The sequence below is a fragment of the Peromyscus leucopus genome, chromosome 1 (genome assembly GCF_004664715.2).
Source record: "Peromyscus leucopus breed LL Stock chromosome 1, UCI_PerLeu_2.1, whole genome shotgun sequence".
NCBI classification, from domain to species: Eukaryota; Metazoa; Chordata; class Mammalia; order Rodentia; family Cricetidae; genus Peromyscus; species Peromyscus leucopus.
This window is the reverse complement of record NC_051063.1, coordinates 183,304,996-183,319,114: the sequence shown is the minus strand read 5'-3', so window position 1 is coordinate 183,319,114 and position 14,119 is coordinate 183,304,996. Positions and strand designations below refer to the sequence as shown.

General features: G+C 45.5%; 1 protein-coding gene across 1 annotated transcript; it reads right to left on the bottom strand.

The window, feature by feature from the left end:
* Positions 1–2,787: 2,787 nt before the first annotated feature.
* On the bottom strand, positions 2,788–13,160 carry LOC114685784 (small integral membrane protein 17-like). Its single transcript, XM_028860410.2, has 4 exons — positions 12,914–13,160; positions 6,725–6,955; positions 4,724–4,800; positions 2,788–3,103 (listed from the first exon to the last, which is right to left on the bottom strand). Exons 2-4 carry the CDS (start codon positions 6,864–6,866, stop codon positions 2,993–2,995), a joined length of 330 nt encoding a protein of 109 aa, XP_028716243.1. The 5' UTR covers positions 6,867–6,955; positions 12,914–13,160; the 3' UTR covers positions 2,788–2,992.
* Between the last annotated feature and the right edge of the window lie 959 nt (positions 13,161–14,119).

Sequence of the window (14,119 nt, the reverse complement as noted above, 5' to 3'; positions counted from 1 at the left end):
TGGATGGGTCTCTATTCTACAAAGAGCAGATATTCATCTGAACTATGCACAGAATATTTACAAGCTATTAGGCATGAGCTTGACTCTAGTTGCTTTCCAAATGTTTTGGAAGCAAATATATTACAGGTTACATTAGCAGAATATAAAAGTTACACAACTCTTTTTCCTTTTGTGTTGGGGAGATGGATGGGTCTCTATTCTACAAAGAGCAGATATTCATCTGAACTATGCACAGAATATTTACAAGCTATTAGGCATGAGCTTGACTCTAGTTGCTTTCCAAATGTTTTGGAAGCAAATATATTACAGGTTACATTAGCAGAATATAAAAGTTACACAACTCTTTTTCCTTTTGTGTTGGGGGAGATGGATGGGTGTGGATGGGTGTGGGTGGGTGTGGGTGGGTATGGGTGGGTGTGAATGGGTGTGTTGGTTGCACACATGTGGGTACATAAGTGCTCACCATGAATGTGCTTGTGGAAATTAGGAACAGGACATGGTTTGTCTTCCTCCTTTGCTTAACACCTTATTGCCTTGAGACAGGGTCTCTCACTGAACTAGAAGCTTGCCTTTTTGGCTAAACTGCTGGCCAGTGAGCTCTGAGCACTGTCTCTACCCAATGCCACTTCCCAATGCTAAAAATGACAGCCCAGACAGCCATGCATTTTGTGGATCCTGGGGATTCAAACTCAGGTCCTTATGTTGGCAGAACAAGAACTCTCACCCACTGAGCCATGTCCCCAGCCCCTCCCCCGCGGCCCCCCCCCCGCCACCACAAAAGGGTTGTTAAAAAACAAACCAAACCACTGAACTTCCAAGCCCTTTAGTAGGACTGCTACACAAAACGTCACAATTAGCAAGGACGTTGATTACATAATGTCAAGATGTGGCCCAAAGGTTATATCCAGAAGGATAGTTCTACTATTAAATATGTCATTATTGCAAGTATAGAGAGAATTTAAATTAAGTGTCCAGCCTCAAATGTGAACACAAGAAATAAAAGTGGTCAGAACTAAGCACAATTAAATCTTATAATTTAATACATTAAAAAGTAAATAAAAAATAAAAGAAACAATGGCTATAAAATAAAGCCAAACACATCTTTGGAAAAATCATAGTAAGAACCAGATAAGTGTTTGGTAAAGCCAAATAACAAGTAGGCCACTGAGACAAGTTGAAAGGAGAACAGTGATAGGGAAAAAATGCAGAGAATCTTTCTGTTTAATTATAAAAATAGTGTTCCTACTTAAGCTTATAATCTCAAAAGGTCTACAGAATGAAGAACTCTCTAGAGGATAAAAGACTATTATAGATCATCAAAATGAATCCAAGAAGTAAAAAAACTATTCACAAGCTACCGATATAGAATTATCATAGTAATGACCAATAAATGAGTTATGATAATTCAAACCTCTATCCAAACATTGCCTGAGATTTCCCCCTCACAAATCTCAGAGCTGACTACTGGTGAATTCTTTAAAAAGATTTTTTTTAAGATTTATTTTTTTAAGTATATGTACTTGAAGAAGAATATGAGTGAGTATATACATATGAGTGTAGTGCCACCAGAGGCCAGAAGAGGAAGCCTAATCCCCTGGAGCTGGAGTTATAGGCAGTTGTGAGCTGCTCCATGTGTGTGACTGGAAACAAATTGCAAGAGTGATATGCACTCTACTGCATTGAGCCATTGCTCCAGCCACAGTAAATTCTTTCAAACTGCCAAATATCTGATATTTCTCAAGCTACAGAAATTATTCAAAAGCACTAAAAAGTGTAAAAAAAATTACTCACATCTCTCAATGATGCAAGCTTAAGCCATGAGACCAAAACCTCACAAAAATAGCACCAACTGAACACGTCAAGAAGAGGCAAGAGTCCTTACATAAAATAGCAAGAAAAAGAAGGCAGTATATGGGAGAGACTATACATACTGAAGATGCTATGATGTTGAGACTGGAAAGATGCTCAGAAGTTAAGAGCACTGGCTACTCTTCCAAAGTACCCAGGTTCAATTCACAGCACCCACATGGTAGCTCAGAACCATCTGTAACTCCAGTTTTAAGGGATCCAACACCCTCTTCTGGCCTCCACAGGCACCAGGCACATACTCAATATATAGACACACGCATGCAAGCAAAATGTTAAATTGTAATATAATACTTTTTAAAAGACAGACGATGGTTCATCATTGACCTTAAGTTGCACATTTTTCACCTTCTCTGAAGAAGTGTCTTCAATTCATAATGTCTTATAATCAATTCACATTTTTCTTTCTCAGCAGTAAACAAAATTTCTCAGTAGTGTACAAAATAATATGTGTTTTTTACAATCAATGATGTATTCATTTAAATTAATCTTGGTCATGGAAAAAAACCTCATACTAAAAAGGGTTATTTAAAAAAGAAAGACAGAGAGAAAGAGAGAAAGAGAAGGAAAGAAAGAAAGAAAGAAAGAAAGAAAGAAAGAAAGAAGGAAGGAAGGAAGGAAGGAAGGAAGGAAGGAAGGAAAGAAAGAAAGAAAGAAAGAAAGAAAGAAAGAAAGAAAGAAAGAAGAAAGAAAGAAAGAAAGAAAGAAAGAAAGAAAGAAAGAAAGAAAGAAAGAAAGAAAGAAAGAAAGAAAGGAGAAAGAAAGAAGAAAGGAAGAAAAAGCTCATGAAGCTGGAGTGACAGCTCAGCAGTTCAGGGTGTTTACTGCTCTTGTTCTGCTCCCAACACCCATACCAGGCAGCTCACAACTGCCTACAACTCCAGCTGCAGGAGCTCAGACTCCCTCTGCTGGCCTCTGCAGGAACTGCACTCACAAAGCACATACACACAGAGACAAACATAATTAAAAATAAATCTGTAAAATAAATTAAAGATCATACTAAACTCATCTCAACGGATGTTTGAAAGATACTTCATAATGTTCCATACCCATTCCTGGTTTCCAGCTAGGACAGTTCCTTAAGTGACACCGGGCTTACATTTCCATACAGCAGCTACTGTGATAGTTAAATGTGGAGCATCATGGGCATCCCAGTTAAAACCAAGAATAAGAACAGCACACATACTACCAACACAATGGTTGTTTGCTGTGGAGCTCTGGACCACTCCATAAAGCCCTGAAAGAAGAAAAAAAGAAAGAAAGAAAGAAAATATCAGCACTAGACAGGAAGGAGGTTGGCAGCATTCACTGCGGGCGGGGGGGGGGGGGGGAATAAGATTGTAGCATTTGGATTCTACCAGTAGAGAAGTTGTTTGAGTTTAAAATTGCATGACAGAACTGATATTAGATAAATATACGGAAGCAAGGACTGGAGAGATGGCTCAGCGGTTAAGAGCACTGGCTGCTCTTCCAGAGGTCCCAAGTTCAATTCCCAGCAACCACATGGCGGCTCACAACCATCTGCAATGAGATCTGGTGCCCTCTTCTGACTTGCAGGCATACATGCAGCAGAACACTGTATACATAATAAATAAATCTTTATATATATGTATGTGTATATATATATATATATACATACATATATATGGGGGAAGCAAGCAACACACCTGTGTTTTTTAAAAAAATCAGAATAAAGGGATGAAATTTTCAAAATATCACTTGTATAGAAAGCCTTAGCTTTGTGCCACAGGTGTCTGGTTCTTGACCCAACCCCTCTTTTAAATTTCCAACTGTCTATCTCACTGTGTAAACATATTCATTTCTAAATATAATAGCCACCTTGAACTTTTTTGCACATGTTTGTGTTTTGTGTGCATTCATGTTCACATGTGTAGGGGCATGTGGCTACAGACAAATGTTTCTTTTCTTAATATTTATTTTAGTCTTTTAAGCTTTCACTTTAATTTTTTTATTGTATATGGGGGTGGACTGCCCCCATGTATGTCTGTGTTCCATGTGTCTCATGTGTCCCATGTGTATACCTGATACCTATGGAGGCCAGAAGAAAGAGTCTAACCCCCCAGAACTCGAGTTATGAATGGTTGTGAGCCGCCATGCTGGGAATTGAACCTGAGTCCTCTAGAAAACCAGCCAGTGCTCTTGACCGCTAAGCCATCTTTCCAACCCAAGATTATATTTATATTAAATTCCATGTATGCGTGTCTGCGTTGGTCATGGGTGATGTGCACACAAATTCAGGACACACAGAGACCAGAAGAGAGCACTGGGTCCCCGAGAACTGGAGTCACAAGCTGAGCTGTTTGACCTGGATGTTGGGAACAGAACTTTGGTCCTCTGGAAGAGTAGAGAGCAGTGTTAACCACTGAGCCATCTCTCCAACCTCAGATACCTGTTTGTTACCTTAATACTCCTACTCACTTTTCTCTTCCTGGGTTAGATGGTGGGTGGATGGATAGATGAGTGGGTAGATGGCTGGCTGGCTGGCTGGCTGACTGGCTGACTGGATGAATGGATGGACCGATGAGTAGGTAGATTAATAGATAAGCGGCGTGAATGAACTGGTGGGGATAGGTGGATGGATGGATAGGTGGAGGGTGGGTGGATATACTGACTATAAGTGCAGAGCTATGGATGTTTGTGTGCATAGAGATATACACATGTCCCATGTGGACCCTCCGCTGTGTCTGACCACCACAGGAATGTGCCACATCTCCCATGAGAGAGCACTTGGAACTTCTGTGCAGTGAAGTCATCCCAGGCTGAGGAAGGAAGTGTGACAAGTCGCTGAGATCTTCAGGGTAACATTTGTGCTAACGGAAATAATTCCTCCACATACCTGGGAGTCCTCTGACTCATCGTCTTCATCCAACGAACTCCAGTCCAGAGACAGCCCAGTGTCTTGAGAAGACACATCTGTGAAGACAAAGAAATAGGAGAGAAGAGCTGCTAGTGAGCAACCAGGACACTTCAGCGAGGCTCCGCTTGCTTTCTCCATGGTATCCTATCCCTTGTCTACTAATGACCTAGCACACACACAGATATACATGTACACACACACACACACAGATACACATATATACATACAAACACACATACACACATATACAAACACATACACACATAAACACACAGATGTGCATGTGTATTCACACACAGGTATACATGTACACACACACACACACACACACACACACACACACACACACGGTTCATGTGAGGCTGATAACATGTCAGGACTAAATTCAGACCCTGCAGCTGACTACATGATTTAAACTGGGCCATCTGATGGGCTCCTCCATTCACCTGTCCAGAAGGTAAAAGCTCCCTGGCCAGCTTCCAGCCAAGATCTGAAGGAGGGAGCAGAGAGAAAGAATTGCTCCAGGAGTCTCTGCCTTCTGTGGGAGAAACTTCCAGGGAAGAATTTTCCACACAGTTACAACCTATGCCTCCTTCTCAATCCAAAGCGGAATGAAGCTGGCAGAGACTCTTGAGTTTTGTTTATCCCAGATTGGCCTGGAAATCTTCTCTATCGAATCCAGGTTAGCCTCAGACTCATGAGCAATTCCCCTGCCTCAGCCTCCCAAGTACTGAATTACAAGAGTCAGCTACCACGCACAGTTTAAAGTTTTTCTTTTAACATTTTGGTGGGCGAGTGGAGGCACACACCGGAGCACACCTGTGGAGGTCAGAGGACAGTGGGAGTCAGTTCTCCCCTTCTACCGTGTGGGTCCCCGAGATCAAACTCAAGTCATCAGCCTTGGCAGCAAGCGTCCTTATGCTGGCCCCGGGGTCTCTCTTAACTGACCTCTTTCCTTTCATTCTTGATTTCCTAAACCCACCATTCATTCTGGAAAACAGCTTTTTTTAAAAAAGGCAGGTTTAATGCCCTCAGCACTTCTGACATTTGAGCTGTATAATTATTAGAGAGGGCCTGAATTGTTCATTGTGGGTTTAACAACACATTCTGACCTCTTCCCATCCATGCTCTTGTTAGTAACCTTCATCGTGGGTTCCCTTATCTGAGGTGAGGGGTGTGTGTGTGTGTGTGTGTGTGTGTGTGTGTGTGTGTGTGTGTGATGTCTCCCTATGAAAAGTTTCACACAGCAGTCCCTCCCTCACAGGCCATATTTTTGACCAATAACCTAGGATCAAGATCCTAGCAAAGGCATTAAAAGTGCCTAGGAGGGCTGAAGAGATGCTCACTGGTTAGGAGGGCTGGAGAGATGCCCAGTGGTTGAAAGTATATGCTCTGCTAGCTCTTTAGGACATGTGCTCAGTTCCCAGAAACTACACCTGACAGCTCACAATTACGTGCAACTCTAAAGCATCCCTGTGCCTTCTTCTGACCTCTGTGGGTGCCTGCACACACTTGCACATACACACACACACACACACACACACACACACACACACACACACACACTTTTTAAAAGTTTAAGTGCTTAGGCATCCCAGCATTCCCTGTTCTTCACCACCCTCCAAGGACCCATGAGAGTAAACCTCTTGGAGACACAGGCCTCAACACAATCGAGTTAGTCAGTCCATCCAGTGTGTGAGTCGGCCGGCTCCCTATGACCTCACAGGCAGAAACAGGTAACAGGAGAAATGTCCCCCCGAGGTCACATCAAATGGCTGACTTACAGAATTATGAACCCATACGTGCTTGTTGCATTAAGCAACTAAATGATGGGGTGACTTGTTAGGCAGCAAAAGCTGCTCAATTCAGCATTCCGCACGTTGTGTCTGTGGCCTCAGTGAGTGACAGAATGCACGTTCGGCTTCTCCCTACGTTCCGTCAAGGGCATCTCCCTTGCCCACCTCCCACAGGACCCCTCACCTTTCTCATCGCTGTCGCAGCTCAAGGCCCCGACATCCACAGCCTCCCAGTCCTTGGGGAAGGTGGGTGGGCATGGCGTCTCCCAGGCCCTGCCGTCCGGAGGTAGCAGTCCCTGTACCTGCTCAGGCCCGAGGCCCTGCATCTCCTCGGGAGGAGGCGGGCCTTCCAAGGCAGCCTTTGACTTCTCCGTGTCAGCGTCCTGGGGTGTTCCTCAGGCACAGGATTCAAAACCTAAGGACGGACAGACCCATTGTCAGCTAGTGGATCATCGTGCTAGGCATGGTGCCGATTGCTAGAACGACGGCAGGGTGCTGGAGAGATGGTTCGGCAGTTAAAAATGAAGGGATTGCTTTGGCTCATGACCTATCATGGGAGGGGGCACCACTGCAGGAGAATGAGGTCGCTGGTGACATTGCACGCCCAGTCAGGAAACAGAGAATGACGGAGGCCAGTGTTCGACTCCCTTTCTCCTTTTTATTCAGTCCCGTACCCTACTCCATGGACTGCAGGTGCCTATATTCAGGGTAGGCTTTTTCCTAATTAGTTAAGTCTATTTGGAAACATCCTTTTAGACATGCCCACAGGGTTTCCATGGTGATTCTAAATTGCCATCGTAAATGGTAATTTAGCTGACAAGATTAACCACCAGAGATGCTGTGGAACAAAAATATTTATTGTACTTTAGTCTAACATCCAAAGGGGTACTGGCAAAGATTTTAGACCATCCAGGAATTCCTGGAAGGAAAAACAAAAAAATGAAACAGTTGCTCTCAACAGGAATCAAAGAGAATACCTCAGCTTGGTGCCAATGTATCTGTTGTTTGCTTTGTTGGCTCGTTTTTTAAATTTTTTTTTTTTGTGTGTGTGTGTGTGTGTGTGTGTGTGTGTGTGTGTTTGTGTGTGTGTGTGTGTGTGTGCACAGCTTCTTTCTTTTCACCGTGGGATCCAGGACTGGAACTCAAGTCGCCGGCTTGTGCGGCATGCACATTTACTCTCCAAGCCGGCTCAACCAGCCCGAGCTTTGTTTTGAGACACGGCCAATTAGCTCAGGGTAGTCTCGAACTCACTATATGTCCCAGGCTGGCCTCAAACTCCTGACCCTCTTGCTGCTGCCTCCTGGACACGGAGGTTACAGGCGTGAGATGCCACGCTCAGCAGCGGTGTCCTTAGCCTCTCCCTTGTTGGGGTGCCCCTTAGTTGGGAAGTGGGGAGCAGCTTCAGGGGCCACTGAGACGGCCCTTGTTCAGAACTCGGCCCGGTATTTGCTTACTTTCACTGTGCTCGTTTTCATAGTAATCCTCAATAACTAAAACCCTAAAAAGGAACAGAGGCGCCGGCAGGCACTCCCTCTCCCACTGTGATGTAAAATCTCCCTTCTTCTCAGAGGTAGATTTTAAAAGCAAGCTGGCTCACGGGTGCGGGTGGGAGTGTCTGTTAGCCCAACAACCACTTAGTAAAACCCCCACCGCACCATCTGCTAAGGCTAAACATATGCATACCCCACAAAGTGATGTTCCCATCCTCAGCACCTACGCATGACAGAGGGAAAATTATCCTGTATCCACATGTTTGTGGAAGCTGCCACTCCTCTGTCTATATTCACAAAACAAAGCTGCTCCCGGGCCTGGTACATAGCTCAGTGGGTAGAGCACGCTGCAGAAGCGTAAGGACTTGAGGTCAAATCCCAAGAACTCACATTAAAAAAAAAAGAAGAAAAAAAAATGCCAGGCAGCACACACATCTGTAACCCCTTCACTGGAGGAGGGACAGAGACAAAATTCCAAGGGCCTGCTGGCAGCCAGTGTAGCCAAAACAGTGAGCATCCACCAGTCTTGGCAAAGGACCCTGCCTCAAAATAAATAAGGCAAAGAAGAATTGAGGAAAACATCCTTTGGCCTTTGTGTGTGCCAACATGGGCTTCTGTTTACACACACTTGCATACATCACACAGAGATACAGAAGAACAACACAAAGCTCTTTGTACTCATGGTTGGAGCTACTATATGCACCTTTATGGGTAACTGGAATTGGAGAGTCACAAGCACTGGCTGCTCTTGCAGAGCAGCCAGGTTTAGTTACCGGCACCCACATCAGACAGCTCACAATATTCTATAGCTCCAGTTCCAGGGGACCGGACATCTTCTTCTGGCCTCTGAGAATGCCTGCACGCACACACGCACACATGCACACACGTAGTTAATTTTTAAACAATGCAGACATGTTGAAAGTATTACAGCTGAGGCTGGGTGTGTAGCCCAGTTGGTAGAGCACTTGCCTAGCACACACAAAGTGCTGGGATCGGTCCCCAGTACTGCACAAACTGGGCGTAAACTGTGGTGACACAGACATTCAACCCCAGCACTCAGGAAGTTGATGTAGGAGGAAGAGAAGTTCGTCTACGAGGTGAGGTCAATACAACAGCCTGGGCTATGTGAGACCCTGACTTAAATATTGACAACCACTGGGTGTGGTCAATGTCAAAATTCTGCAGGCCAAGATAGGGTCTCAGACTTGAGGTCATCTTAGACAAAGAGTTGTCTCAGAAAGGTCAAACAAAGCGTTACAACTTAGATACCTATCAACAAGAAGATGATTAAATAAATGATCCTTCATTTATACAATGCAGACAGGTGTGGATTAACTTGAAATATGTACTTACATGCATATAAATTGTATGGACCTACACATGTATATGCATATGCACACACACAAATATATATGTTAAATATTTATAATTAAATATATAAAGGCCGAAGTTAGAATCCCAAGCACCCAATTTTTTAAAAACTGCCAGCCCCGTGGGGAGAGAATGGCTGGAATTTGCAGGCTGCTGAGCATTGTTCTGATGGAAGCCCCACCTCTCTGCCCAGACCCCGCTCCTCAGAAAGTCCCACCAACCACAGCTCCTCCCCTGGGGTATTTAAACTTCACCCCAGAAAAGAGACAATGGATTTTCGGTCTCTCGTCCCTGTCTCCTCTCTGGGGGTGGCTGGAGAATCACCCGGGAATTACCCGTTAAACCGGGGCTTTTTCTAATTCAGGATTGCTGCGTCGGCGGCGGAGAGGCTTATCCGGGTGCAGAAACTTTTCAAGCATTATCAGTAGCAGGTAAAGCCAGCATGGAGCTAACTGCGTGCCCTTGAAATGTGTCTGCGACACTCTCTGCCGTGCCCACGCTGTGTGTCCTGGGACACAACCTCTCTGAGCTTTAGCTTGCTCATCCCTGAAAGCAGCCACCTCACAGAGGCATTTTGAGATTTCTGCAGGGACAGAACACCTGCTGAACAGAATTTAAGGGGTACGTTCCTTCTCCTGGCGTCGTCGGCTTGAAGTGCCGCCCTTCCTTCAAGGCTAACTTTAATTTAAACATTACATCTCCACAAATACTTGCCACCCATGGGTGTTTAACTGGATATAAAATTTCCCAAATAGTTCTCAACAAATTTTGGGCCAGGCCCCTGCGGAGTCCCGAGAGCCTATGGATGAACTGGATGTCCCCCTCGATATGGCTACTGATATCCTGGAGGTGAGCAGGAAGGGCCAAACTGAGCAGCAGACATGACTGTGCGGCGATGGAAATGCTGGCACCAGGAATCAGACTGCAAACACCTCCAGAGCTCGTCAGAAAGCACAGCACAAGAATAAAATAAATCAAGCAAGAGCCTCCCGAAGGCTCTCAGTTCTGCAGCTGAAAAACAAAATGCAAATCCGGAAGAGTGCTTCTGCATCACAAAGAAAATAGAAACAAACAGGCATTGCGCAGCCTGGAAGAAACAATAGGGAGCACCCAGGATCGTCGTAGCAAACGATCCATCAAGTGTCTTTTCGGGAGGAGCTGCCTTGGCCCTTCAGCCCGGCAAAGACCTGGGATACAAGGCTATCACCGTCGATTTCTTAGGAGACTGAAAAAAAAAATTTTTTTAAGATGACATCTTTTGCACTTTTAAAATATTTAAATAAAATCAGTATATATATTCTAATTAACTCGCAAATACAGCCGGTTTAAGGACTCCACTCAAACACATGCCCAGCCCCCAACTCTATACAGCTCAGTGACGCTTTTGTACAGAAAGTGGCTGCCCCAAGCAGCTCGCTTCATTTAAGTAAGGGCTTTGCAATTACTACTTAATAGTACTTACCTTAGTTAGCTAGTTGGATAGTTACTTGTATGTTATGACTTTTACTTCTTCAATACCTGGAAAGTGGAATTCACTTATCCATCATGGATAAAATAAAAATTTAAAAAAAACTATGAAAAAGTTAAAACTAGAAAGGAGGAAAAAGTAGTTTTATACCATCTGTCTAACTCATGTCCTTTTTCCTACATTCCCCCTTCCTCGTCGCCTAATATTATCCCTCTCTTGGCCTCCTTTCTTCTGGTTTTTATTTATTTCTTTTTGAGACAGGGTCTACGATTTAAAATGCCCATGATTTCAAACGCTTAAGAAAGAAACACCCCATGAGCCCAAACAGCAATATCTGACCTAGGGAGACCCTTGAGCTGCCAGTTTGCAACATCTGTAAGGGGTGGGGTGTGTGTTGCAGGGAGTGTGAAAAGACAAGACTTCCGGCATGGAGGAAAAACAGAGCTAGGCAATGAGGCAATGTAGCGGGCAGCAGCCTCAGTCTCCAGCACTGCATAACCCAGCCACCAGGATGCTCCTTTGCGACCCCACCCCAGCACTTAGGAGGTAGCGGGATCAGGTCAGGGTGAATAGTGAATTTCGAGACTAGCCTGAGATATAAAAATGTACTGTGTGAGTGTGTGTGTGTGGAGAGAGAGAGAGAGAGAGAGAGAGAGAGAGAGAGAGAGAGAGAGAGTGAGTGTGTGTGTGTGTGTGTGTGTGTGCGTGCAGGACTGTTACATGAACATTGATGGGAAAGAGTGTTAGAGGATCCTAAGATTGGGTTTTGTTTATTGCTTTACTTTCAATATGAAGCATGATTAATCATGGGGTTAGGCTGAGAAGCAGAGAGCTAGCGAAGAAAACACAGGTGTGGAGTGGACAGGGTGATAATATGACTCAGTGGGTTAGAGGTACTTGCTGCCAAGGCCTGGCCACCTGAGTTCAATTCCCAGGAGAACCAATTCCCACAATTTGTCCTCTGAATGCTCCCACACAAATAAACGTAATTTTAGAAAAAAAAGAAAAGGAAAGAAAGGAAGGAAGGAAGGAAGGAAGGAAGGAAGGAAGGAAGGAAGGAAGGGGCAGGTAGGAGTCAGCGACACAGGGAGAAACCCGGGGGGCAGAGATTAGAAGACCCTGCAGGTGCATTGGATGGAAGGGGAGAAGAAGAGAGACAGTATCCAGGGGATTTACATCTCACAGTCCCTGGGGTCTTGATGAATTAGAAAACGTATCACCCGCTGAGGCGAAAGGATGAGAGGTAGTAAGAGCAAGGGAAATCGTCATAATAGTAGTAATAATAATGGTAATAATAGTAGTAATAATAATGGTAATAATAGTAAAAATAATGGTAATATTAATCATCATAATAATCATAATAACAACAACAGTAATAGAGGCACTGTTTCCTGGGATGAACGTCCTGATTTTCAGGTCCTGCTGAGTAGTTAACAGTTATGGCTCCATTGCCCACACAGCCTCCGAGCTCAGGAGAGTTGGGGCTGCCCCTTAAACCCCGCACCTTTGGGACTTCACATCCTATGCTCCTTGCCTGTTGCAGGACACACACACTGAGCCCAGGACAGACACAATGCACACACGCGCAGGTGCACACGCGGCCAGACTCCCAGGGCAGCAAGCCCAACTACAGAGACTGGGGACCCTCCTCCCCTCCGGGAGATGATGTGCACGTGCACACACCTACGAACGAACACAGACACCTGAGCGCAATCTCCCTGCAGGGTCCCTTCTCCCTGGTTGCTGAAATTCATGTGCGATGTACAGGTACCCGGTAAACGGATCAGGTTTAGCAGATAAACGGACCCAACCTGGTAAGACGCCCCCTCCTTTCCAGCCGTCTCCTCCCACGTGGCTTTGGGGACCCTCCCTTCGCAGACCCCAGACCTAAGAGCAGCTGTGCTGCGAACCCGCCCACCCCAGATCCACGCATGGACACTCATGCACACAGTCATACAAGAATGCGCCTCCCCGGATCATGCCCACGCCCCCAACCCAATCTCCCGCCCCCTTCCCAAACATGGGGGTCCCTCTTAGGACTCACCCTCCCCTACCGGACCCTGCCAGGCACTGCGGAGCTCTGGAGCTGCAAGGACAGCGGCTGCGCAGCCGCGGAGGCTGTGGGTGGGAGGTGGGAGGTGGGGGTGGAGGGGAAGAGAAGGAGGCGGCCTTCTTTCTTCCGCCTCCTCCTCCGGGAGCCTGCGTTTAGAAAGAACTGGAGACAGATTGGAGGGCTGACAGAGACCGCTGGCCCGTGGTGTAGTTGCAGAGGAGCGGATGTAGGTAGTATAGGCCCTGAGGGTCCAGCCAAAGTGGAGTGGCCCTCGGTGCGGAGTTAAGGAGCAATAAAGTTATATCACAATCCAGCGTGCTAGCTTTCCTATACCGCACAGAATCTGATCAGGAGATGACGCTACCCACAGTGAATCGGGCCCTCCTGAGTCAGTTAACAATCAAGAAAATCCCCCCCACAGACACGCCCACAAATTAATAGGCGCTAAATGGGTGGTTTCTCAACCTGTGGGTCGAGACCCCGTTTGACTCGGGGACTAGGGAAGTCATTGCCTTCTGACGTGTGACCCCTGGCGACCCCCTCCCAGGCTCCAGTGGAGAGTGCCATTGTTGAGATAATGGATCACAAAACAAAACCAACAGTCATGAACCTGGGAACTGTTGGGCATGGGGTACGGCTTGATATAGGCAGAGGAGGGAGATAAGAGAAAGCAAGGGGAGAGAGTAATAGAATATATTCTATACATGTATGAAATTGTCAAAAATCAAAATTAATATTTTTCAACTATGTGACAATTTACCAATATTATTTATATTGCATTGTTCTGTCGTTGTGGAGAGACACGAGGAGATGAGTCCCCAGCCATTCCACGGATTGATCTGAGTAGAAAGAAGAAAAAAACACATCAGGCACATCTCAGTTAGATGTACGGAGACAGATACGAGCATCCATAAGCCATGAGAGCTCACAAGGCGGGTCCCCAGACACAGATCCAAGCATGTACTAGTGAACAGCTTAAGGATGCTGATTAACTGGACCTCAGTTTCTTTGCCTGAAAAAGAAAAGGGGAGGCAAGAATAGTTCCTGCCTTGGAGGGTTATTCTGGGGGTTAAATGAGTTAGTACTCATTATTCCCACCAGGGACCAGCGAGATGCCCAGCGGGAAGAGGTGATTGCTGCTAAGACTTGAGTTCAATCTCCAGGACACACATGGTGAAAGGAAAGATCCTCTGACCT